The sequence below is a fragment of the Ruditapes philippinarum genome, unplaced genomic scaffold (assembly GCF_026571515.1).
Source record: "Ruditapes philippinarum isolate M1 unplaced genomic scaffold, ASM2657151v2 ctg558_1_1_1_1, whole genome shotgun sequence".
In the NCBI taxonomy this organism is placed as follows: Eukaryota; Metazoa; Mollusca; class Bivalvia; order Venerida; family Veneridae; genus Ruditapes; species Ruditapes philippinarum.
In genome coordinates this window covers 124,227-149,834 of record NW_026857738.1, presented here as the reverse complement: position 1 = coordinate 149,834, position 25,608 = coordinate 124,227, and the positions used below count along the sequence as shown (strand labels likewise).

At 31.1% G+C, this 25,608-nt stretch overlaps 1 protein-coding gene across 7 annotated transcripts in view; it reads left to right on the top strand.

Moving 5' to 3' along the window:
- The window catches only part of LOC132750761 (uncharacterized), a 54,432-nt gene that overhangs the window by 9,065 nt on the left and 19,759 nt on the right, over positions 1-25,608 (top strand). For 5 of the 7 annotated variants that reach the window (XM_060740803.1, XM_060740797.1, XM_060740801.1 and 2 more), the window contains 2 exons: positions 16,270-17,272; positions 18,705-18,884. In XM_060740803.1, coding sequence (XP_060596786.1) covers positions 16,270-17,272; positions 18,705-18,884 — 1,183 coding nt within the window. Of the gene's footprint in view, positions 1-5,667; positions 5,938-6,888; positions 7,066-16,269; positions 17,273-18,704; positions 18,885-25,608 lie in introns of those variants that run through there. The other 2 variants (XM_060740799.1, XM_060740800.1) reach the window with 2 other exon arrangements.

Below are 25,608 nucleotides of genomic sequence, written 5' to 3'. Positions count from 1 at the left end.
TAGAAATGTCAAACATGTGTTTAATAATGTTTGAATAATGGATTTAAAGACGTTTTCAGGAGTTTTCATACACACATATAGGCAAAATTAAAACTGTTCAATAGAATTTCTTTAAACTTGGCATGTTATAAGAATATGATAACAGAAACAATTGGGGTCACTGTTCTCATTTTTTAGCTGTCTGCCCTTGAATTGGACTTTTTCGATAAATTCAAGGGCAGATATTTTATAATGAAGCAAAACAATACATTTTTTTCTTCTTATTTTCATAAAGCTTACCTTCTTCTTAGTCAACATGCAAAATTTCAAGAACAAATTTAGAGTGGATAGTTTTATTCCCACTTCTTCTCTTAACCTCTGCATATTTTGTTAAAAATTGGCATATTTTTTATCAAATTAATGCAACTTTATTTTCATTGAAAAAAAAATAAACACAAACGATATAAGGAACTGCATGTAATTATGTATTGTATTCAACAATAAAAAGAAAAACAATATCCAGAAGTAAAAACAAGAGTTCATTTATGTATGTATAAGTTACCTGCCCTTTAAATGACCTCAAATATTAGTAGAAAATTCTGATTCAGGGGCAGATAACTCAAAACGACAACAGTGACCCTAATTTTTTTCCGTTTAAAATGTTTCTATTATCATATTCTAACAACATGCAAAGTTTAAACAAATTCTATAGAACAGTTTTAATTTTGCCTATACGTCTATAATGAAAACTCCCGAAAAACATCCTTAAAGAATAAGATGATTTACGACTGAAAAAAGTAGCGCTGAACATGCAGTTATGTGTTGAAAGGTAGCAAATTGTAAACAAAAGTATTAGTTTGACTTCCATACAAAATACTCATTCACTATAATAATACCAATTGCAATCAGAGCTAAAAATGAAAAAGATGGATCAGGTATATAGCAAATGAGTATGTTTTTGGAAACTGTAAAAAAATACCAAAAATAAACAGGATTTCAGAAATAAAAATGACAGCATTTCTTAAAGGCATAATGGGCCTTAAAATGTATTTGTTCAGCTTTCATACATGTATTTGGAACTGTTGATTATCAATTTTGGGGATATCTTAACAATTTTGGGGATATCTTGATGATGATTGAAAGTTAATCTGTCTACTGTGTATAGCCTCAGGTCATACTGAATGGCTGTGTAGGCTGACCTGGCATTATATCTGGTCATACTGCATGGCTGTGTAGGCTGGCCTGGCATTTCATCCAGACATACTGCATGGCTGTGTAGCTTGCCTGGGCTTATATCTGGCCATACTGCATGGCTGTGTAGGCTGGCCTGGCATTATATCTGGTCATACTGCATGGCTGTGTAGGCTGGCCTGGCATTATATCTGGTCATACTACATGGCTGTGTAGGCTGGCCTGGCATTTTATCCGGCCATACTGCATGGCTGTGTAGCTGGCCTGGGATACTATCTGGCCATACTGAATGGCTGTGTAGGCTGGCCTGGCATTATATCTGGTCATACTGCATGGCTGTGTAGGCTGGCCTGGCATTATATCTGGTCATACTGCATGGCTATGTAGGCTGGCCTGGGATTATATCTGGCCATACTGCATGGCAGTGTAGGTACTGCATGGCTGTGTAGGCTGGCCTGGCGTTATATCTGGTCATACTACATGGCTGTGTAGGCTGGCCTGGCATTATATCTGGTCATACTGCATGGCTGTGTAGGCTGACCTGGCATTATATCTAATGCTACTGCATGGCTGTGTAGACTGGCCTGGTATTATATCTGGTAATACTGCATGGGTGTGTAGGCCAGCCTGGCATTATATCTGGTCATACTGCATGGCTGTGTAGGCTGGCCTGGTATTATGTCTGGTCATACTGCATGGCTGTGTAGGCCAGCCTGGCATTATATCTGGTAATACTGCATGGCTGTGTAGGCTGGCCTGGCATTATATCTGGTAATACTGCATGGCTGTGTAGGCCAGCCTGGCATTATATCTGGTCATACCGCATGGCTGTGTAGACTGACCTGGTATTATATCTGGTAATACTGCATGGCTGTGTAGGCCAGCCTGGCATTATATCTGGTCATACTACATGGCTGTGTAGGCTGACCTGGTATTATATCTGGTAATACTGCATGGCTGTGTAGGCCTGCCTGGCATTATATCTGGTCATACTGCATGGCTGTGTAGACTGGCCTGGTATTATATCTGGTAATACTGCATGGCTGTGTAGGCCAGCCTGGCATTATATCTGGTCATACTGCATGGCTGTGTAGGCTGACCTGGCATTATATCTGGTCATACTGCATGGCCGTGTAGGCTGGTCTGGCATTATATCTGGTTGCAAAAGCTTTTAATCACTTATGAAAAGAGCTTACCTATACAATATAATTAATCTATTTAATCATAACTCACACTTGAAAGATTAGAATTACTAGTGGCAAACTTTGTATAAGTAAGGTAAAATATTTGAATTGCTACCTAAAGAGAGAGAAATCATGACACTAAAATTGAGTAAAGGGACATTTTTTTTTATCATCTTTTTTTTTGTTGTTGTAAAGAGGAACAGAGGGCCCTCAGTCCCTTATCGGTTGTTAAGGTATGAAGTGCACTGTTTGCTTTGAGTTAGATAGCCTCACTTCTTAGTTTAAATGGCCCATGTAGTCCCCACCTTGTCCATCCATCTGTCTGTTCATCAGTCACAGTCTTCTGTGGAGAAGAACTTTGATAAAAAATGAAGGAATTTAATTAAAACTAATAACACAATGAGACATGTAGGAGGAAGTGCAGTGTTCAAGAAACACAACTCTTCCTTTCTTAATTGTTTAATAATCTCCCTTATCTCATTGACCAGTGTAAGAATCATTCTACATTACTATAATTTTGAATTATCTCCCTTTATAATTTTTGATAAATAACTAATAATTAAGGTTGTCATCATGGTTACAAATAGATTTATACACTTTTGATAACACAGCCTGTAATTATTGACTGTTGTCTTTCATATTTGCAGGTATTAGTATTTTTGGTGATATTTTTGTTGCAGTGAGTGGTCTCTTCAGTCAAGAACAAGGTTACCTGCAGTGATAAATTATATTTTTTACACATTTGGTCATTTACCCTTATTTATGGACTGATGTCTTTCAAATTTTGCAGAAAGATACCAGTGTTGGACTTCTAGGTCAAGGTCACTGAATGCTAAATATATATTTCTACACTCGTTCTCTTACTGCCCTTTATTAAATATTGACCAATGTGCATTGAAATATATTAACAAATATGCAGGTGCATAAGACTCTTTTACAAAATTTAAAACATTTGCATTTTGTGATTTTTTTTTTTTAATTAGAATTATTCTTTAATATATTTATTTTTGGAGGCTAACTCCAGCTATCTTATCAGTGCATATTTTAGAACCTTTACTATTGATAGCAAATTCAATACACTTACAGGTATTTTAATTGTTACTGTTCTAAATTTGTACAATGGCTGTTTAAAATTGACCAATTATTTGAGGAAATTTTGAGATTTTAATACATGTACAGTGGTTTGGGGTTGGAAATGTGATTTAAATAAATAGCCATAATTATTTAGCAATTTAGATGCAGGACAAGACCAGTGTTCTTAACTGTTACAATCTGCAGGTGTATCATTAAGTCAACAGCAATGCTAAAATCAAACATCCATATTAAATCAACATACATTTTAAAATAATAATGTAGAAAATGCAGGCTACAAGATAGTTTTGGCCTGAAAATGACACTTTAACAAAATTTAAAACATTTGCATTCTATTGAAGTATCTAATTTGAATTAATGGAAGTGAAGTTAACAACCATATAATTTCATTGAAATGATTTATCTCAATTTGAAATGAAAAAAAAATGTGTCTCTTTCAATCAAGTTTTAAAGTATAGAAAAATGCATACTATATAATTTTTTAGCATTATTTTAAAATGAAACTTAATGTATGACTTAAAGGAGCACCTATAAGATCTAATATCCTAAAACATAAAATTTGAAATTTTTACATTGTTTGGCTGGGTCACTTAAAACAAAAAGATTTGCAATACATTATAAGTAAATATACCCAGAAAGATAATGAAATTTTAATTCCCGATTTGGGTGAAAAGCGTTGCAGCATTTTTCAATTTTAGGCCATTTTTCACAATTTAAATCATTATTCCTAAAATTGGAATAAGCAAATGATCTGAAATTTCTTATACAAATTATTGGTCTAGCCCTACATCAAGTGGAACAATAATCTTGAAAAATTATTTCCAGCCCTGTCATGTTCAAAAACCTAAGTGAAGTCCCTTTAATGTTTGAAATTTATTATATCATGCAACACTGCATTCTTTCGATGTTACCAAAAACAATTTTTGTTTTCACACATATCATGATTCAAAATATTATCATATCATATACCCAGTACAAAACATGTTGATTTAAATGTCAACATTGGTGTTGGCATCCCATTGGTTAACCTTTTCTTTAAGGTCCATTTAGTCAGAAACTATCGAAGCTATTGACTTGGTATACATGATAGGGTGACCATTAAAAAGGGAACAAAATCCTAAAATTATTTTACGCAAACTTATGTGCTTTTTTTCAACAAAGACCAGCCTTTGTCTACTGGTAAATCACCTACTGGTATAAAACCAGGTCAGCCATCCTGAAATGATATTAAATGAAGTCAGCCCTCACCTATTGGTATATTCACCTAATGGTATAAAACCAGGCCAGCCTTCATCCACTGGTATAAAACAACCTTCACATCCATGCATTTTTACCAGGCCCTTTAATGTAAGTTGTTGGTTTTTATTTATTTAACTTATTTATTTATTTTTATATACTGACAATATTAAATAGACTGTTTGAATTTCAAAGATGAGGGAATCTGTAACAAAAATTAATGCAGGGGGTTAAAAACAGTATTGCTCTTAAAAGTACAGACAATTCAAGCAATGATTTTATAGTTTAAAAGTTTATATTTTGTATTAAGGCACACAATAATGTTGGAATTTAATTGTGAAAATAGGTAAAATCATTGGGTTAGAAAAATTTAATACATTTTAAAATCCTCTTTTCTTACCATTTATTGTAACGGTGTTTTCTTATATAGTGAGTAATAAAAATATCTTTTATGGTTTAGTCATTAAATGTAGATTAACACATAAAATTTGCAAATATTAACAATATTTTTACAAGGACTTGAGATATTGAAAACATTTTTTAACAAAACGAATTCACTGATCCGGAAGATTATATAAATTTTTTAAATAATATGAAATCCTAAATTACCCTGAATTGAAAATTTGGTTTATTGTTAAAAAAAATATATGAACTATTTTGCTCCTTTATATCCTAATATAAGCTATGTTTTGATAAAATAAAACTTCACATTTCACCAATTACTGTTGGAAATTTTTTTAACTGATTGGAATATTGACAGGAAGGCAAGTTAGAGAAAACATGGTGAATGTATACTTTGTTTACATTTTTTTCCATAAATTACACAATTTATTTTATCTAATCTTAGCCGAATTTTAATGCAATAATTTAATTTTCTCTTTTCCTCATTTCAATGTAAATTAATATTCATGAGCCGTGGGAAAATAACAAAGATCGTGAAATAAAATTTATATAAGTATCAATTAACATTTACGTGTTAAACAAAGATAAATATCGAAAAGCTTTAGAATTGATTTTAGATTAAGAAAATTTTTATTTTATTTTACGCTCAATGTTTGTTTTTAATTGATTTTGTTTGTTCCGTGCATTTGGTCAGAAGTGAATTATTGGGCATGTCTATACATAATGCTCCGGTTTAAAATTAGGATTACAATACTAGTGTAAAGTGGAAACGTGGGGATATGAAATATAATTGGACAAATATATTGAAAGATATTTTGGATATAACAAGATATAGGCAATGTTTATTATTTAGGTAAAATTTTTGTTATTATTTTTAATACATTAGAATTTTCTTTCAAATTGGGATAATTGTAATGAAGTATAAATATCTAGAAAAAGTGTGATCCCTGGGAAGCATTAATCATAACAAAATTACATGAAAAATGCAGACTCTGAGTTTTAAAGATAATTATCACGAAATAATTGTTTGAAATTTTGGAGTTTTCATTTCATAAGTCTGTATTATAAACATTTACAACCTTAAGACTTTCTATAAAGCCACCTTCATAGTAGATTGATCTTTTGTATTATAGGGACGTTAAACTTCTAGCACATTTTCAGTGATAAATTAGTTTTTCTCAAGGGCAGGTTTTTGTTTTTTTATTTCTGATTTAAGTCATTCAGATGGAATTGTTGGCTGTCAATATTCTTGAAAAGAACAGATTATATAGTAATTATAGGCATCACAAGAACCAGTAGGTTTCTATCTTTAAACAATACTAATGTTAGAATAAAACAAACTTCTAATATCTGCAAGTACATTGAAAAAGGAAAACATCTACATTGATAATAATTAAAACCATGGCTCATATCAGGCTGGCATCAGGAAAAAACCATGGCTAACATCAGGAAAAATCATGGCTAACATCAGGAAAAATCATGGCTGACATCAGGAACTACCATGGCTGATATCAGGAAAACCATGCCTCATTGAAGTGCAAGATTTTATTTGGTGTTACATTGTTGAATTTTTTTCTTCATTTCTGATTGAAAAGTAAGAACACTCAAGAGGTTCCTAATCCTAGGATAGTTATTCCCGATGTCTTTTATCTCTTATGTACAGGGCAATTTATGAACTTGAATAGCTGTTAATATGTATGTTTAATGTTTGCTAGAGTATTATATAACACACAAATCGTTGAAAAATGGAAAATGAAAGAATTGTTTATTATGTTTATTGCGGATTTCTACAATTGTTGAGGGGTTATTGATTTCCAATGGTTTATGAAGCATTGTTTTCCTTTTCTTCTACCTTTCCCTGATTTTAAGTACAGATAAGAAAGATTATCTGAATAGAGAGGACATAATAACTAAAATGGATTGATAGGTTTAAAGAAAATTCTCTTAAATAGAATAAATAAAAGAAAAATGTTATAAACAGGTAGGTGTTCAAAAGATGTATTGTTACATTTTGTATTTTTATTTTTATGATGACAATAAATGCAGTTATAAATAAAAAAGAAGAATAAATGGGTAATCTTTTAAGTGTTTTTGAGATTTGAAAAATATTTATTGAATAACAAATCTAGAAAGAATGATACAAAACATGTAAGTATTTAAATATGTTTTATTTTGTAATTCATATTGCTCTTTATTATTTACTTTCATATGAAATATTGAGAAATATTGATGAAGTAAAATTTGTGTTTTAATTTTCAATATTTTCACTAAAAAAAATGTTATTTTCTGTATTTTCACTGGTGTCTTACCGGACTACTTTCTACTAAAGTCCGGACTACTTTCTACTAAGGTCAGCGGATACACAATGTTAAAGTAAAAGTCTTTCAAATTGTAATGTATAAAAAGATAAAAATGTATGGAATAAACAGAAATTTATTAGATTCTTCTATAAATACAGGATTAATTTTCAACTCGTGATATGAAAATTATCATATTTCATTTGTGGCTATCACCACTTATAAAATTTTTATTTTCATACCACTTGATGAAAATATATACATTGTAGATACTATATTTATAGAAAAAAAACTTTGAATATCCTCTATTAAATTGTTATCATTTAAAACAGTGAAATAAAAGTTTAGTAAAAATGAGAGTTTAAAAATAGACCTGTTTTTTGACTGAGGCAAATTAGGAAGGTGCAGGGGCTGATGATGCTCCCTTGGAAATTTTTTTTTTACCTAGAATGTTTCAGGTGCATTTTGGAGCACTCTGGGACTCTGAATCTAATCATCTACATATACCATTTTAGTTAATTTTCCATTGATATTTTGGAAAACTATGCTATTATGTGGTGCCAACTTGCAGCACTTGGGTGTAAGAATACCTAAGGTTATATGTTACTTATATAAGAATACCTTATGTTATATGTTACTCATATAAAAAGACCTTAGGTTATATGTTAGTTATATAAGAATACCTTATGTTATATGTTACTTATATAAGAAGACCTAAGGTTATATGTAACTTATATAAGAATACCTTATGTTATATATTACTTACATAAGAAGACCTTAGGTTATATGTTACTTATATAAGAAAACCTTATGTTATATGTAACTTATATAAGAAGACCTTAGGTTATATGCAACTTATAAAAGAATACCTTATGTTATATGTTACTTATATAAGAATACCTTATGTTATATGTTACTTATATAAGAAGACCTTAGGTTATATGTAACTTATATAAGAATACCTTCTGATATATGTTACTTATATAAAAAGACCTTAGGTTATATGTTACTTATATAAGAAGACCTAAGGTTATATGTTACTTATATAAGAATACCTAATGTTATATGTTACTCATATAAGAAGACCTAAGGTTATATGTTACTAATATAAGAATACCTTATGTTATATGTTACTCATATAAAAAAAAACTTAGGTTATATGTTACTTATATAAGAATACCTTATGTTATATGTTACTTATATAAGAAGACCTAAGGTTATATGTAACTTATATAAGAATACCTTATGTTATATATTACTTATATAAGAAGACCTTAGGTTATATGTTACTTATATAAGAAAACGTTATGTTATATGTAACTTATATAAGAAGACCTTAGGTTATATGCAACTTATAAAAGAATACCTTATGTTATATGTTACTTATATAAGAATACTTATGTTATATGTTACTTATATAAGAAGACCTAAGGTTATATGTTACTTATATAAAAAGACCTTATGTTATATGTTACTTATATAAGAAGACCTTAGGTTATATGTTACTTATATAAGAAGACCTAAGGTTATATGTTACTTATATAAGAATACCTTAGGTTATATGTTACATATACGTCATATATTTATGTGACGTCATGTTGTGATGAAGGGGTACCCTAAAGGGAATCTTATTTCGACGTTTCATATGAAACAACAATGTTTTTTTTAAAAATCGTCTAAACTCGGCAGGGGAAGGGTAATAAAATTATTATTTTGGTTTTGGAGTGATATATGTGGATATATTACCTGCCAAGATAAAATATCACCCTCGCCTAATGGCTCGGGTGATATAAAATCTTAGCAGGTAATATATCCACATATATCACTCCAAAACCAAAATAACATATAAGGTCTTCTTATATAAGTAACATATAGCCTAAGGTCTTCTTATATACCTAACAGATAACCTAAGGTTTTCATATATCAGTAAAATATAACCAAAGGTCTTCTTATATATGTAACATATAACCTTAGGTCTTTTTATATAAGTAACATATAACATAAGGTATTCTTATATAAGTAACATATAACCTAAGGTATTCTTATATAAGTAACATATAACAGAAGGTATTCTTATATATGTAACAAATAACCTAAGGTATTCTTATATAAGTAACATATAATCTTAGGTCTTCTTATATAAGTAACATATAACCTAAGGTATTCTTATATAAGTAACATATAACAGAAGGTATTCTTATATCAAGCTTTCACAAATTCATATTTGTTTTCAATACTGATGAGAATATGTTTCATTACTTTACTTTGGTAAACATTTATCATTTGACAGTTAAAAAGTGCTTGTAAATCGGAATTTACACCGCGTAAAATCGAACTGTACGCGCATCACCTCTGCGCATGTTGTTTACAAAGTGGGGTACCCAACGGGGAAATTTAGTGTGTATATTACCCGTCTGGCTCGGTAATATCAATTTCTTTCGGGTGATCAATAACCAATCAAAAAGGCGGAAAAAATCTGGAAGGGTAATAAAAGGTTATATGTTACTTATATAAGACTACCTTAGATTATATGTTAAGTTATATAAGAATACCTTAGGTTATATGTTACTTATATAAATAGATCTTTGGTTATATTTAACTAATATATGAAGACCTTAGATGCTTCTTCACTAGTAACTTCAAACACAAGAAGGCACCTGACAAGAACTTTCTATTCCCAACCACCTGGATAGCTTCCTCATGTGTCACTGGCCAGATTCAAATCCCCAGCCGTGAGGTGCAAGTGATACAAAGTCAAAGACCTTAGCCTCTTGGCCATTGAGGTACCAAATAACTGGAACAGTTATAATGAGTTGTTGGTTGGGTCCATTCAGCACAGTCTCTCAGTATACCTGACACTGTTGGCTACTGAATTTTAATTCTTGTATTGATACTGAAATCTCTTTAGATAATGATGATTATTTTCTACATTCACTAAATAAGGTCAACTTCACTACACATACAGATTACATGTATACTTTTGCTCCATACACTTAAATTGACTGGAAAATTTCATTAATTTTTGATAATCAATGACAATAGAGAGTTCCAAATTTAAAGCAGAACACTAATTAAGCAGTTTTAATTTTCATCAAACAGAACAAATGAAACAACACACATATAAAATTACACATGTAATGTAATAAATGAAGCAACACATATAGACTCACACATGTAACGTCATAATGAAGCAACACATATAGACTCACACATGTAATGTCATAATGAAGCAACACATATAGAATTACACATGTAATGTCATAATGAAGCAACACATATAAAATTACACATGTAATGTAATAAATGAAGCAACACATATAGACTTACACATGTAATGTCATAAATGAAGCAACACATATTGAATTACACATGTAATGTCATAATGAAGCAACACATATAAAATTACACATGTAATGTCATAAATGAAGCAACACATATAGACTTACACAAGTAATGTCATAAATGAAGCAACACATATAGAATTACACATGTAATGTCATAAATGAAGCAACACATATAGACTTACACATGTAATGTCATAAATGAAGCAACACATATAGAATTACACATGTAATGTCATAATGAAGCAACACTTATAGAATTACACATGTAATGTCATAATGAAGCCACACATATAGACTCACACATGTAATGTCATAATGAAGCAACACATAAAGAATTACACATGTAATGTCATAATGAAGCAACACATATAAAATTACACATGTAATGTAATGAATGAAGCAACACATATAGACTTACACATGTAATGTCATAAATGAAGCAACACATATTGAATTACACATGTAATGTCATAATGAAGCAACACATATAAAATTACACATGTAATGTCATAAATGAAAGCAACACATATAGACTTACACATGTAATGTCATAAATGAAGCAAACACATATAAAATTACACCATGTAATGTCATAAATGAAGCAACACATATAGACTTACACACATGTAATGTCATAAATGAAGCAACACATATAGAATTACACATGTAATGTCATAATGAAGCAACACTTATAGAATTACACATGTAATGTCATAATGAAGCCACACATATAGACTCACACATGTAATGTCATAATGAAGCAACACATATAGAATTACACATGTAATGTCATAATGAAGCAACACATATAAAATTACACATGTAATGTAATAAATGAAGCAACACATATAGACTTACACATGTAATGTCATAAATGAAGCAACACATATAGACTTACACATGTAATGTCATAAATGAAGCAACACATATAGAATTACACATGTAATGTCATAATGAAGCAACACTTATAGAATTACACATGTAATGTCATAATGAAGCCACACATATAGACTCACACATGTAATGTCATAATGAAGCAACACATATAGAATTACACATGTAATGTCATAATGAAAGCAACACATATAGACTCACACATGTAATGTCATAATGAAGCAACACATATAGACTCACACATGTAATGTCATAATGAAGCAACACACATAGACTCACACATGTAATGTCATAATGAAGCAACACATATAGACTCACACATGTAATGTTATAATGAAGAAGCAACACATTATAGAATTACACATGTAATGTCATAATGAAGCAACACTTATAGAATTACACATGTAATGTTATAATGAAGAAGCAACACATATAGAATCACACATGTAATGTCATAATGAAGAAGCAACACATATAGAATTACACATGTAATGTCATAATGAAGCAACACATATAGACTCACACATGTAATGTCATAATGAAGCAACACATATAGACTCACACATGTAATGTCATAATGAAGCAACACATATAGAATTACACATGTAATGTCATAATGAAGCAACACATATAGACTCACACATGTAATGTCATAATGAAGCCACACATATAGACTCACACATGTAATGTCATAATGAAGCAACACATATAGAATTACACATGTAATGTCATAATGAAGCAACACATATAGACTCACACATGTAATGTCATAATGAAGCAACACATATAGACTCACACATGTAATGTCATAATGAAGCAACACACATAGACTCACACATGTAATGTCATAATGAAGCAACACATATAGACTCACACATGTAATGTTATAATGAAGAAGCAACACATATAGAATTACACATGTAATGTCATAATGAAGCAACACTTATAGAATTACACATGTAATGTTATAATGAAGAAGCAACACATATAGAATCACACATGTAATGTCATAATGAAGAAGCAACACATATAGAATTACACATGTAATGTCATAATGAAGCAACACATATAGACTCACACATGTAATGTCATAATGAAGCAACACATATAGACTCACACATGTAATGTCATAATGAAACAACACATATAGAATTACACATGTAATGTCATAATGAAGCAACACATATAGACTCACACATGTAATGTCATAATGAAGTAAACACATATAGAAATTACACATGTAATGTTCATAATGAAGCAACACATATAGAATCACACATGTAATGTCATAATGAGGCAACACATATAGAATTACACATGTAATGTCATAATGAAGCAACACATTTAGAATTACACATGTAATGTAATAATGAAGCCACACATATAGAATTACACATGTAATGTAATAATGAAGCCACACATACAGAATTACACATGTAATGTCATAAATGAAGCAACACATACAGAATTACACATGTAATGTCATAAATGAAGCAACACATTTAGAATTACACATGTAATGTAATAATGAAGCCACTAAAATAGAATTACATATGTAATGTAATAATGAAGTCACACATACAGAATTACACATGTAATGTAATAATGAAGCCACACATACAGAATTACACATGTAATGTCATAAATGAAGCAACACATTTAGAATTACACATGTAAATTTGTCATAAATGAAGCAACGCATATAGAATTACACATGTAATGTAATAATGAAGCCACTAATATAGAATTACATATGTAATGTCATAAATGAAGCAACACATATAGAATTACACATGTAATGTAATAATGAAGCAACACATTTAGAATTACACATGTAATGTAAAAATGAAGCAACACATATAGACTCACACATGTAATGTCATAATGAAGCAACACATATAGACTCACACATGTAATGTCATAATGAAGCAACACATATAGACTCACACATGTAATGTAATAATGAAGCAACACATTTAGAATTACACATGTAATGTAAAAATGAAGCAACTCATAGAACATTAGCCACACATTTGTAATATATGAAGCCACACAGGTAGAATTACACCTGTAATGTAATGTAATAAATGAAGCTACACATATATAATTTGACTTTATATGTACATAAACTACGATGCACGAGTGTAATAAAGCCATGTAATAATCAAAAGGCTGCAAGCTCTGTGGTATTTACTGATCTTTGCAATCTTAATCGTACTGTATATCTGTATGTGTTTTCCTGTATAAGTTTATTTTTATGTACTATAATTCATCTTGCAGGGCACCAGAGTTTAATACATACGGAATTTTGCAGAACTATAGTTGCATCAAAAAATCATTTATGTTCATTTTTTATGATAGCCACACTTTATCCTTGCATATCGTGGCTATTTCCTTAACAAAGACACTAAAAAAAGAATTTATAAAAAATGTTGACTCGACTGGGATTTGAACTCCAGACTTCTCACACACTAAACGAGCGCGTTACCCCTGCACCACGGAGAAGTTTGAAAATCAATAGCTGAATAAAATCAAGTCATTCTAAATTTAGAATTTCCATTGCATTTCGGGTTGCTGAATAAAATCAAGTCATTCTAAATTTAGAATTTCCATTGCATTTCGGGTTAGGGTAATTTCGAGGTATTTTGTTCAGGGTAAACCTGTTGTTTAAAATTGAAGTAGATAATTTAGCAAAAATCTTCTCGCCCAAACAGTCCAACATGTAGAAACTATATATTCAACTACTCGGCTGTCAGATTTATTTGTGTAGTATTCGGTAATCGACATCGCTAAAAATAGCATTTTCATTGATTAAAATCATATTCATCCGCGTAATTTGTGAGTGTGCATTTATTGACAATTCTATAAGCCAACGCTACTTTTAAAGTTTGAATGTGTAGTAATTTGTTGGACACTTGTAACAAAAAATTGTTCTTTCTTTTCAATTGCTGGTTTTTAAGCAGTTTTGAGTGAGAACTAATTTGCGTTGTTAGGTCTGTTAGGAAATTTTGTGTTAGACCGTGGATGTTAGCTATGTATTTACTGATCTGCGATCAGAAAATACAAAAATGATATTACACTAGTGTAATAACACTTTTACATGACGTTTTTTGCATTATATACAAACATAGCATTAGAGAGCACTAATGTTAGCGTTTAATGACTCTTTTTAACTGTATATCGTTGTTATTTATGATGTTTATGTATTAAGATGATATACTAATGTATAAGTCTAATAAAATGTCTGTTCTGTTCTGTTATTTATGATGTTTATGTATTAAGATGATATACTTATGTATAAGTCTAATAAAATGTCTGTTCTGTTCTGTTCTGTATTATGAATATGTGATAAATAGAATATTATATTTGTGTAGATTCAATTCTAAATTTATTAAACTTGTTGAACAAAGAATATTATGCTTGCCAGAGGCTCGCATAATATGATTTTATTCAACTTGTTTAATAAATTTAGTATTAAACCCACACTCATGCAATATCCTCTATATGTAATGTAATATATGAAGCCACACAGATAGAATATCACATGTAATGTAAAATTAATGACACCCAACAATTGTTTACACATTAACAATGTGAATTGTACAAAATCTGAACTTAAAAAAAAATGGAATTAAGAGTGATTGATCTGATGAAATAATTATATATCTTTATTTTCCTTAAGACTTGTTTGATATCATGTAAATTAAGTATATATTTTTTGGGTAAGATTAAGCTTTATGACTCTGATGAGGAAATAATAAGGTTGCTTTTTGTGTTTATTTATCACAAACTTATGATTTATTGAAACATATTGATGCTATCAAAACATAAAATGTTTGATGCATTGTTGTAGCGTACTTGTTTTGGTGCACTTTTTTTCTTTAACTTGTAAGTTTTCTGTCATTTCATATAAAAATGTCTATCTGATTTAAATTAATTTGCATTTTCTGCCTTTGATGAATATTTTATTTTTGCTTTAACAGAAAATATGTAAAATGTAAATGAAAATTTTGAAAATGTATTAAAAAGTAAGATTTGTGAAGTGAACATATTACAATGTAGTACACATTGCAAACAGCACTTACAATCCAAAGTGGTTAATATATGCAAAAAAAAGCCCTGACATCATTAGTAATGCAGTAGAAATATGGTGAAAAATACTGCAAAATCGGTCATAAATTGCACATTACATGGAAATTAATACTTTTATCTTGAACCTTTGTACTTTTCTTAAAATCTCTGTGAGTACTTTTCAAACATTAGTTTGATTTTCTTGAAATATTTTGGCTCATTTGCAGCCTTAAACAGAATGTAAAATAAAAATATTAAATTGTGGAAATAATTGCTTGGCAAATGGCAATGCTTTCTTATAATAAATGTAAGATAAGAAAAGAAAAGAAAGGTTTATAATATGTGGTATTTTGCTCATAATACTGAAGATACGCATTCTTACTATGTAAGTTTCTCAGCAATTAGTAATTGTAAGTATTTGGTTTTCGTGAAAGTGACTATAAAGAACTTATACAAACCTAGTTAAATGATTATTGTCAAATTTAGTGCAAAAAAACTAATGTCAAAATTAAAAATTCTACTGATACTTGATACAGAAATTTGATTAAGATTTAAAACAATTTCTTCTTTCTTTTCCAGAATAGTTTGGGAAGCAAAATGGATAGAATAAAGCCGGAGAGAGTTCCCCGCCAACCAGTTCATAAGATATGGCGAAATGTAAGATGGGCGGAGTCTTTTGTGGATGACTCATTAACAATTGATGCTGCCGATATAACTGATTCTTTTGCTCTTAGAAAGGTGGCGCTTTTGTTTGAAACAAAGAAATACAATGAATGTGCGTCCCTGATTCGAAGGTTAAACTGTGTAACTTTGAGCAACATTTTACATGAAGTACCACTAGATGTACTGCATGACTCTCTGCCTCAAAGTCTTAACATTCTTGAAGCATTGTATGTTAAATTGTACGAAACAACGGAAAACCCTGCCGATTTTCCAAAAGAGGAGCTTCAAATTGATCAATTTTTACAAAAGCTTGTGGCCCTTTTTGCTAAACAGTCTGGTTTGAATAATAAACATGAAAAGAATTCAAACAGTGTATACCCATCCTGCAGGAGTATTTTGCGTGTAATAACATGGGTGGAGCCAAATATAAGACGGTTTGTTCGCATGAGGAAAAGAGAACTTGATAAGTGCCTAAGACATCTAGGTCGTCATGGGTTGGTGGAATCTTCAGAAAGCACTTTGATGAATTTACATGATGCGTTTAAGATTGAAGTAGAGAAAGTTGTTCACAACTATCGTGCAGCACTACAGAAACTTGAAGAGTTAAATTTGTCAGCAAAACATCCCACGGGTAGCTCAGTGATATGGGGTCCCGCGCCGTCATCATCAAGTCATCATCGTCTGATGCAAATTAGAAGGGATGACGTTCAGGAGCGAATTATCAAAAACCGAACTTTGTTCAACCTGGTGGAACCTGCAATATCAAACCAGTATTTAAAGAAATTCATCCATGTGTTAGAAAAGAGGATAGAATATGATAAAATGGTTCTGTTTCATGACACAGAGTTGAGAAAAATTAGCAAAGTTGACAACACTGACCAGCAATTTTTGTCTGTTAGCTTGAAGGAGTTTTCACAAGGTTTGTTCACATCACAGTATTTTACTTTTAAATACATTTTCAAATCTTTTGTGAAAATTAGCATGGATCTGGAGGCATGCTGCTTTAAATCCATGAAGAAATAAATGACAGAAAAAAAACAAGAAAAAAAAAACCCAGTGCATTGTAGACAAGTTCACTGAATAAAAATTTTCAATAATTTTATGTTGCAGAAGAAAACAAGATGTTTTTATCAACTTTAGACAAATCAGTAAATTATTGATGCCTCTTGTAGACAGTTTCTGTTTCTAAACTTTCTAGATATAAAGCTGTCCAAAAAAACTAGTTTAGCTTCAACAATATCAACATTAAGAAATTTAGTGTATTACAACCTTTTATAGTAATTTATAGCAGTTTAATAGAAATTTGACAATTTCTGACAAACAACTTATTTGTTATCAATATTTGTGACATTATAACACATTAACAATACAAGCATATATCAGTTGATTTATACACAAGGCAAAAAAACTAAATATCTTTAAATACGGGGTATATGATATGTATATATTGTATGAAATCTTCTATCAAGTTTAATCCTTAACCTGCTATATTTCTATAATGGATCTGTCCAGCTTTGAATTTCAAACAGTCCATTCAAAGTGCAAGGGATTTCAATATCAAAATACAAAAATTGAGCTGCCAACAGTATAAATCCTGGTCAAACTGCATGGATGCGCAGACTTGCATTCTTGCATAAAACTGCACATGCAGATGTAAATTAACAGGAAAAAAACATGCATTAATGATTAATGGATACAATTATGGAAGTAGATGCCATTGTAAAATCACCTTAACATGGCTTATTGGTACTGATTTATATTCAAAATGAAAAAGGTCTGAAATACTGCTATGAAATTTGGTTTAAAAGTGAGAAAAGGTGTTACATTTCTGGCCCATATTCCGATAAAAATGTAAATCTTGAGCAACTTCAGAAGATGGTTATGTTGGCGTAACTGTTCTAACAAAGTTTTGTACATATCTGTTGACAGGCTCTTATTTTATTTAAAAAAATGTAATTAAATGGGGCCTGAGAAACTGCAAGGAAACCAGTGATATCATATCTGATGTGTACTATGACAAGAGAGAAACTTATTTTTTAGCAAAGTTTGTTTTTACTGGTCCATTTTTAGATTTGTAAAAACCATTCTAAACCAGAGTAAACCTCTCAACTTCATCATCACCAAACTTGGTGTCTTACCAGCACTTAAGCTAGTCTTCTCTCATATCTTTTGCACAAACTACACTGCTTCAACCTTTTAATCTTGGATATAATTTTAAAGGCCTTCATGATTTTTTTTCCTCTTTTATTTTAGTCATATTTTGAGAGAAAACAAGCTAATAAGAATGACTCATACATTGTATTAATTAACATAAAAGAATCAGTTACGTATATTATTACACATTAATATAGGATATGGAGTTGTCCTGCAGCTTCTCAAGGAGGTTATAGATGAAGATACACTGACTGAGGAGGAGGAGGATGATGTGTTTGTGTCGAGTGACGAGGAGACGATCTCTCCCGTCATGTATAAAGAACGGTTACGAAGTGTGTCCGGCATAAATGGCTTCCTCTCAAATAGAACATCATCAGGTAATTGCCATAAGCTTAGTTTATTCTCATGTTCAAACCAATCCAACTGGCATGACATAGAATCATGAACTGTCAGTAACTGTTTTAGGGATTATGTTAATGATGAAATACGAAAAATGTGCTGAAAGTTATGGTGTAGTCTCACAGACAGTACAAGTGTGAATGCCTGCCTGGTCCTTAAATTATTGATGCTGCATAGACATTATAGTTACAAAGAGGGGAAAAAACTTTAAAATGTAAATCATTTTATTAAAGGTCAACACCACCACATAGGTCCAAAACCTAAAAACATAAATTTTTAATTTCTTACAAAGATCAGCTGGGGTATTTAAACAGAAAGATATGACAAAGATAATTCAGAAATATAGTCAGAAATAATTTGAAAATACATTTTGTGTGTGTTATTCTTATCAAAATTGGGGTTAAAAGTGCACAGTAAAGCAATGGTTCTTTTTCACCATTAGAATAATTGTTCTGGAACAACAGAGTGAGTGAATGATCTGAAATTTGGCACACAAGTTATTGGTATACACCTACATCAAATGGAATATTAATCTTGGAATTTTATCTCCAGTCCCGTCATGTCAAAAAACCTCAGTGGAGTCCCTACTTACTAGCTCCTTTGATAATGAAATGTGTATATGTCATTTACATATAAACACATATCTTGAAGCCTTTTTTACACATTTAAAAGTATCTATAAATCCTTAAAATTGGCTGCTTAACAAAAATATAACGTTTGACTGTAATTTTCAGATGTTTTTTCTTTGATTTCTGATAGTTTTGTAATAAAGTTTGTTCACAAAAGATAATTTCCAACACTAAACATAGTGAGTTTGTCTTAATGATTTTGCCTCTCCTTATTACCAGGAAAAAGTTACGGAATCTAATGACAGTACATTTGTATTTTGATAAAATATGTGGCATATTGAAAGAATTTTGATTAAACTCTTTACATTGCAAGTATGAAGTTCATTCATACCCATTAATGGAATTTACATTTTCATGAAACCAGCTTTATATGCTTTAATCTGTAAGAACAACTAAAGGTTTAATACCTTTCAAATATAACACTTAATTCCTAAAAATAACATTTTTTGAACAAGTTGTCAAATATAATGCATTACAAGTTTTAATACCAGACCAGTTCAAGTAAGACATAATTAATCTCTAATTAATCTCTAATTAATCTTTAATTAATCCTATTTATCTGTTGACTTTTATAGACATTACTTCATTAATCTCATTATAAAGGATTAATGATTAATATTAATCATACTTCAATAATGTCCTGTTACTATTAATCAAGCAAACCCTGTGGTTTTACCCGTATTTAGACAGTTAAACTGTCCGCATACTTCTTCTGTTACTGTTTTACATCATAATGGTCTTTCTGCATTAACCTTTTCACATGCTAAACATGCCAAATTCATTAATTGGACTTGTCCACCATCCATTTTTGGAACTGTCCAATATCAGTTTTGGGTTTATCAGGATGAAAATTTACAGCTGGTGTCAGCCTTGGCTGCATGGATGTGCAGGCTGTCATGGCCAAAGGCTTACCACTTCTGTACTAATAACAACATTACAATATACATGTATCTGCTAAGGAAAATTTTTATGAATGACAGAAAATACCAGGTATAATAGATGAATGTTTATTTACAACTTTATGCATATATTATCATTTATATAAAATTTATACTTAATGGAAGGAAATAAACAAACTAAAGACAAAATTATTTAAATTCCAACACCAGAATCAAACAAAATTATATTATAGATAGAATTAACATAAAAAATATGATATTCAGAAGGGAGTAATAGACACACTGGCCATAGCTTTCGCAGAAGCGGTGGGTCTACCGCAGCGACGGTGGAGTATTCGTCGCAGAAGCGGTGGATAAAATATGGCCGTTTGTTGTTTTCGGTAAGTATATGACTGAATTTTGTTTTATGTTTTAATGTTTTACTGGAAACACTCAGTGAGACTGGAGCCCACATATGTACTCTTTCAACCTATTACAAGGACACGGTGCAATTCATTGCCGTTTATGCAAATACTTCTGTACAGTTTGATGAGGGGACGCCACTTTTGCCTAATTTTGGTTAAAACACATACAAATGTGTGCAAAACGACCCCATAATGCATCGGCATCACATCCAATCAATGATACTTTCACAAGTTAACCATAATTTGGAAAATTTGGAAATTATTATTGCCTGTTTATAAAATAAATGACAAAAAATGTTTTCGTCGCAGACGGCGGTGGATTCGATTGCAACGCAGTGCGGTGGGCCCGATACCATTTTTGTATATTTTAAGAATTTAACTTGACGTAAGGCATTTTTCAATTGAGTGCAGCCCTTTTCTTACTTTGACATCTGAGAAACGTGCTTATTTGATGTTTAAAACGATATTAATTATTATATATACGTTCGTACAAGTATATGTCCGAGGTCCGCTTTCATTTTCCTGCCAATGAAAATTACTTCAGCCATAATTATCATTGAATAATCTACGTTCAACCTTGGACTTAAAAAGTCCGTAAGTTCATTTTTGTCATACAGACATATAAAAGATACTCGTAAAGATAAACAGAACATGCTTCTTGAATACGAAAAACAACCTCAGTTTTAATGTCACTGTGTTATATTACCATATAGTGAGAACACTAATATAAATAAATTTTATGTTAACAGCGTAAGAGTTATTTCAGGAAAAGTTTTTTCTCTATTACTTTTTAGTAAAGACCTACGCGTTTTTTCTTCTTTTTCTTAAATTGGGACATATATAAAAAAATGGTTTCAGATATGGTATATGTTTAAAGAATTTTAAAGTATGAAATGCAATAAAAAAAAGGTAATAGAAGTATTTTATGGAATTAAGTCTTTCTTTAAAAATGTACACAAATATAGTAAAGAACTTAATAAGCGGGAGAAAAAAGATTTTTCAGAATTACATTTAAGTTATATGACCTTGAAATAACCACAATTAAGGAAAAAATCAAATTCATGTACAGGAAATGAGATCGGTGACCCCTAAGTTTTTTTCCGCTCTAAATGTTTATGTTATCATATTCTAGCATCATGCTTAATTTAAAGAATATGATTATATTGAACCTCCTTAATTTTGTGTGTATGTGTTTATAATACTGCACATTTGTTACGTCACTTTTCATTGGATAATCGTGACGTTTATATACATACAATGTACTTTTTAAATACATGGCTGCCGTCGATTTATGAAATTATCTCATTTTTCTCTAACAAAAATGCCATGAATATGTGTTAACTTTATGTTTTTATAACTCATATGCCGTAATGCAAAAATATATGCATATATATGTATATACCTGCCATGCCGCTTTTAATAAGTCAGAAATCTGCATTGGTTATACGGTATAACACGTGATCACGTGTAACATGTAAATTTCTGACACATGTGATATTTTGGCTGGATTCGGAATTCCCTGCACATCGCTATATTTCCTTTCGGTGGTGCATCAAAGTCAAATATTATAGTAAGTAAGTAAGTAAGTAAGTAAGTAACGACTTTATTTAATGAGGCAACACAGTTGGGCAAGCCCAGTCTTCCCTGTGAGCCTCAACAATGTACAAAACAATTTATAAAATAAAATACATCAATAAGAGAATAAATAACTACATAAGTTGATTTCATTATTATACATTCAACATTGAAATATGTGAGATCAACCTTAAACAACAAAAGACGTGTGTTCACTCATTAAATGATAATATACTGGTATACAAATGTTATCAAAAGTGAAAATTAACATATAATATTATGCCTCTTAGTTTCCGCCGTTTCCTCTACGGTCCGGGTTGTCAAATGCATGAACCCTAATATGAACTTGGAAATACAAATATGATAAAGGGCATTATATATATTATATGTTCTTACTTTCCTGCGCTTTTCAACTGGAATGGTGCATTCACAATCAAATATACTTGATACTTAGTAATAACCCGCAATAAATTGTTGAACGTGGATTATTCTATGATAATTATGGCTGAAGTAATTTTCAATGGAAGGAAAATGAAAGCGGACCTCGGACATATATTTGTACGAGAATATATATATAATAAAATATCGTTTTAAACATCAAATAAACACGTTTCTCAGATGTCAAAGTAAGAAAATGGCTGCACTCAATTAAAAAGTGCCTTACGTCAAGTTAAATTCTTTAAAATATACAAAAATGGTATCGGGTCCACCGCACTGCGTTGCAATCGAATCCACCGCCGTCTGCGACGAAAACATTTTTTGTCATTTATTTTATAAACAGGCAATAATAATTTCCCAATTTTTCAAATCATGGTTAATTTGTGAAAGTATCATTGATCGAATGTGATGCCGATGCATGATGGGGTCGTTTTGCACACATTTGTATGTGTTTTAACCAAAATTAGGCAAAAGTGGCGTCCCCTCATCAAACTGTACAGAAGTGTTTGCGTAAACGGCAATGAATTGCACCGTGTCCGTGTAATAGGTTGAAAGAGTACATATGTGGGCTCCAGTCTCACTGAGTGTTTCCAGTAAAACATTAATACATAAAACAAAATTCTGTCATATACTTACCGACAACAGCAAACGGCCATATTTTATCCACCGCTTCTGCGACGAATACTCCACCGTCGCTGCAGTAGACCCACCGCTTCTGCGAAAGCTATGGCCAGTGTGATAGAATACCAATTGCTGTATATGATATTCAGAAGGGAGTAATAGTATACCAATTGCTGTATGAGTGAACCTTATTAAAACAACCAACTCCCTTGACAGACTTCCTGAATATACCTCTACTGAGAGACCACACTGCCCCAGGTTTTTATCTCACACCCTAGACTGTAACAATATATGAGCCGCACCATGACAAAACCAACATAATGCTTTTGCGACCAGCATGGATCCAGACCAGCCTGTTCATCCGCGCAGATGGATCAGGATCGATACTGTTCACTTACCAACTCTATTACAAGTAGAGAAACTGATAGCGAACAGCATGGATCCTGATCAGACTGCACGGATGCGCAGACTGGTCTGGATCCATGCTGGTCGCAAACCCATTATGTTGGTTTTGTTGTGACGCGGCTCATATATTAAATCATTTATCATAGTCCAATAATCATTGACAAAAAGAATATGATAGGTATAAGAAGTTAATGGACATACAAATTAACCATACATGCATGGTAGTGTCAGCACTTGCAAGAGATGTCAACAAACATTTTACTTTCACCAACTTTAGTACTTGAAGGTAGCTTGGATGACATTATGTTCTAGTTAAAACTTTTCAGATAAGTAATTTTATAAACAATGTAACAAGACCTCCTTTATAATCTGCAAAATATAATTATAAGCTTAAAGATTTTTTTTTTTTTTTTTTCAAATTTTCTCAGAGCTTAAAAAGGAACCTCATTTTAGAAAATATTCAATGAGCTGGAAAGCATCTAGATGGGAACCAAGTGTTTTAGCTTCATTTCAAGTTCACATCAGTATATGATTGTAAATATTTGCTATATGCACCTTTCAGGTGTTTAATGCTTAATAAATGTTGTTGTTGTTGTTGTTTACAAGTTGTTTTTTTTATGAATACCCAATGGTCTTGGGGCTTAAAACAGCCAAATATTCACAGAGCTAAGCTAAAAAAAAATCTAAAAGCTAATTCAAAATTTTACACATTCCTTTTGCATGTGACATCAAGATTATTAAATGTTCACAAAGTATTACCTAATCTTTGACAATCATAAGAAAAATAGTGAAAAAAAATATTGAAGCTCCACTATTCTTGTGCCCTTTATTGGTACATTTAAATATTGATACAATAAATTTTACTAATAATAGTATATAATTATATCTTAATGGATCATGAATAATGGAATATCCTTGGATAAACAGATCACTTAAAAAATAAGTGCTACTTTGTGACATTATTATTGAAATATTTTAGCACCTGACCGAGCCAGTTCCAGATCAAAGAATTTAACTTTAAAGTGGCATGCCTCCAGATGAGTGAAATAAATCTTCAAAATATCAAACTTTAGAAAAAATATTTATTGCAATTTTGTATATAAATATTCAAAACCCACACCTAATTTATAGTTTTTTAAACTCAACTTTTTGAGAAGTAGAGCTATCCTAGTCACCTGAGCGTCAGCATCGGGGTAACCACTTATGTTAAAGTTTTTGTAACACCTCAAATATTTGACATATGGTTTTGTAACTAGGCACACTTGTTCATCATCATGCCCCAACCTGTTGAAAGGAGAAGGTAACTTTATTTTGACAGAATAAAAGCCACTTTTTTGACTTAGAATTTAGGTTTGCATACCACCTCAAATATTTTCAAAGTCCATTGACATATGGCTTTGAAACTTTGCACACTTGTTCACCATCATGCCCCCCGCCCCCAAACCTGTGGACAGTAGGAGGTAACTCTATCAAGCATTTCAACAGAATTATGCCCCTTTTTCGACTTAAACTTTATGTTAAAGTTTGTGTGTGACTTAAACTTTATGTTAAAGTTTGTGTACCACCTCAAATATTTTCATATTTCATTGACATCTTGCTTTGAAACAAGTTGAAATTTTTCTTGCATAGAAAACTGGCGTTTCCGTGAGTTTTACCCATGCCGGAAATTTCTCGGACTTTGGGGGTCCCAATAAAATTTGGGGTGCAAAAAAACCAATCATTTTGGGCCAA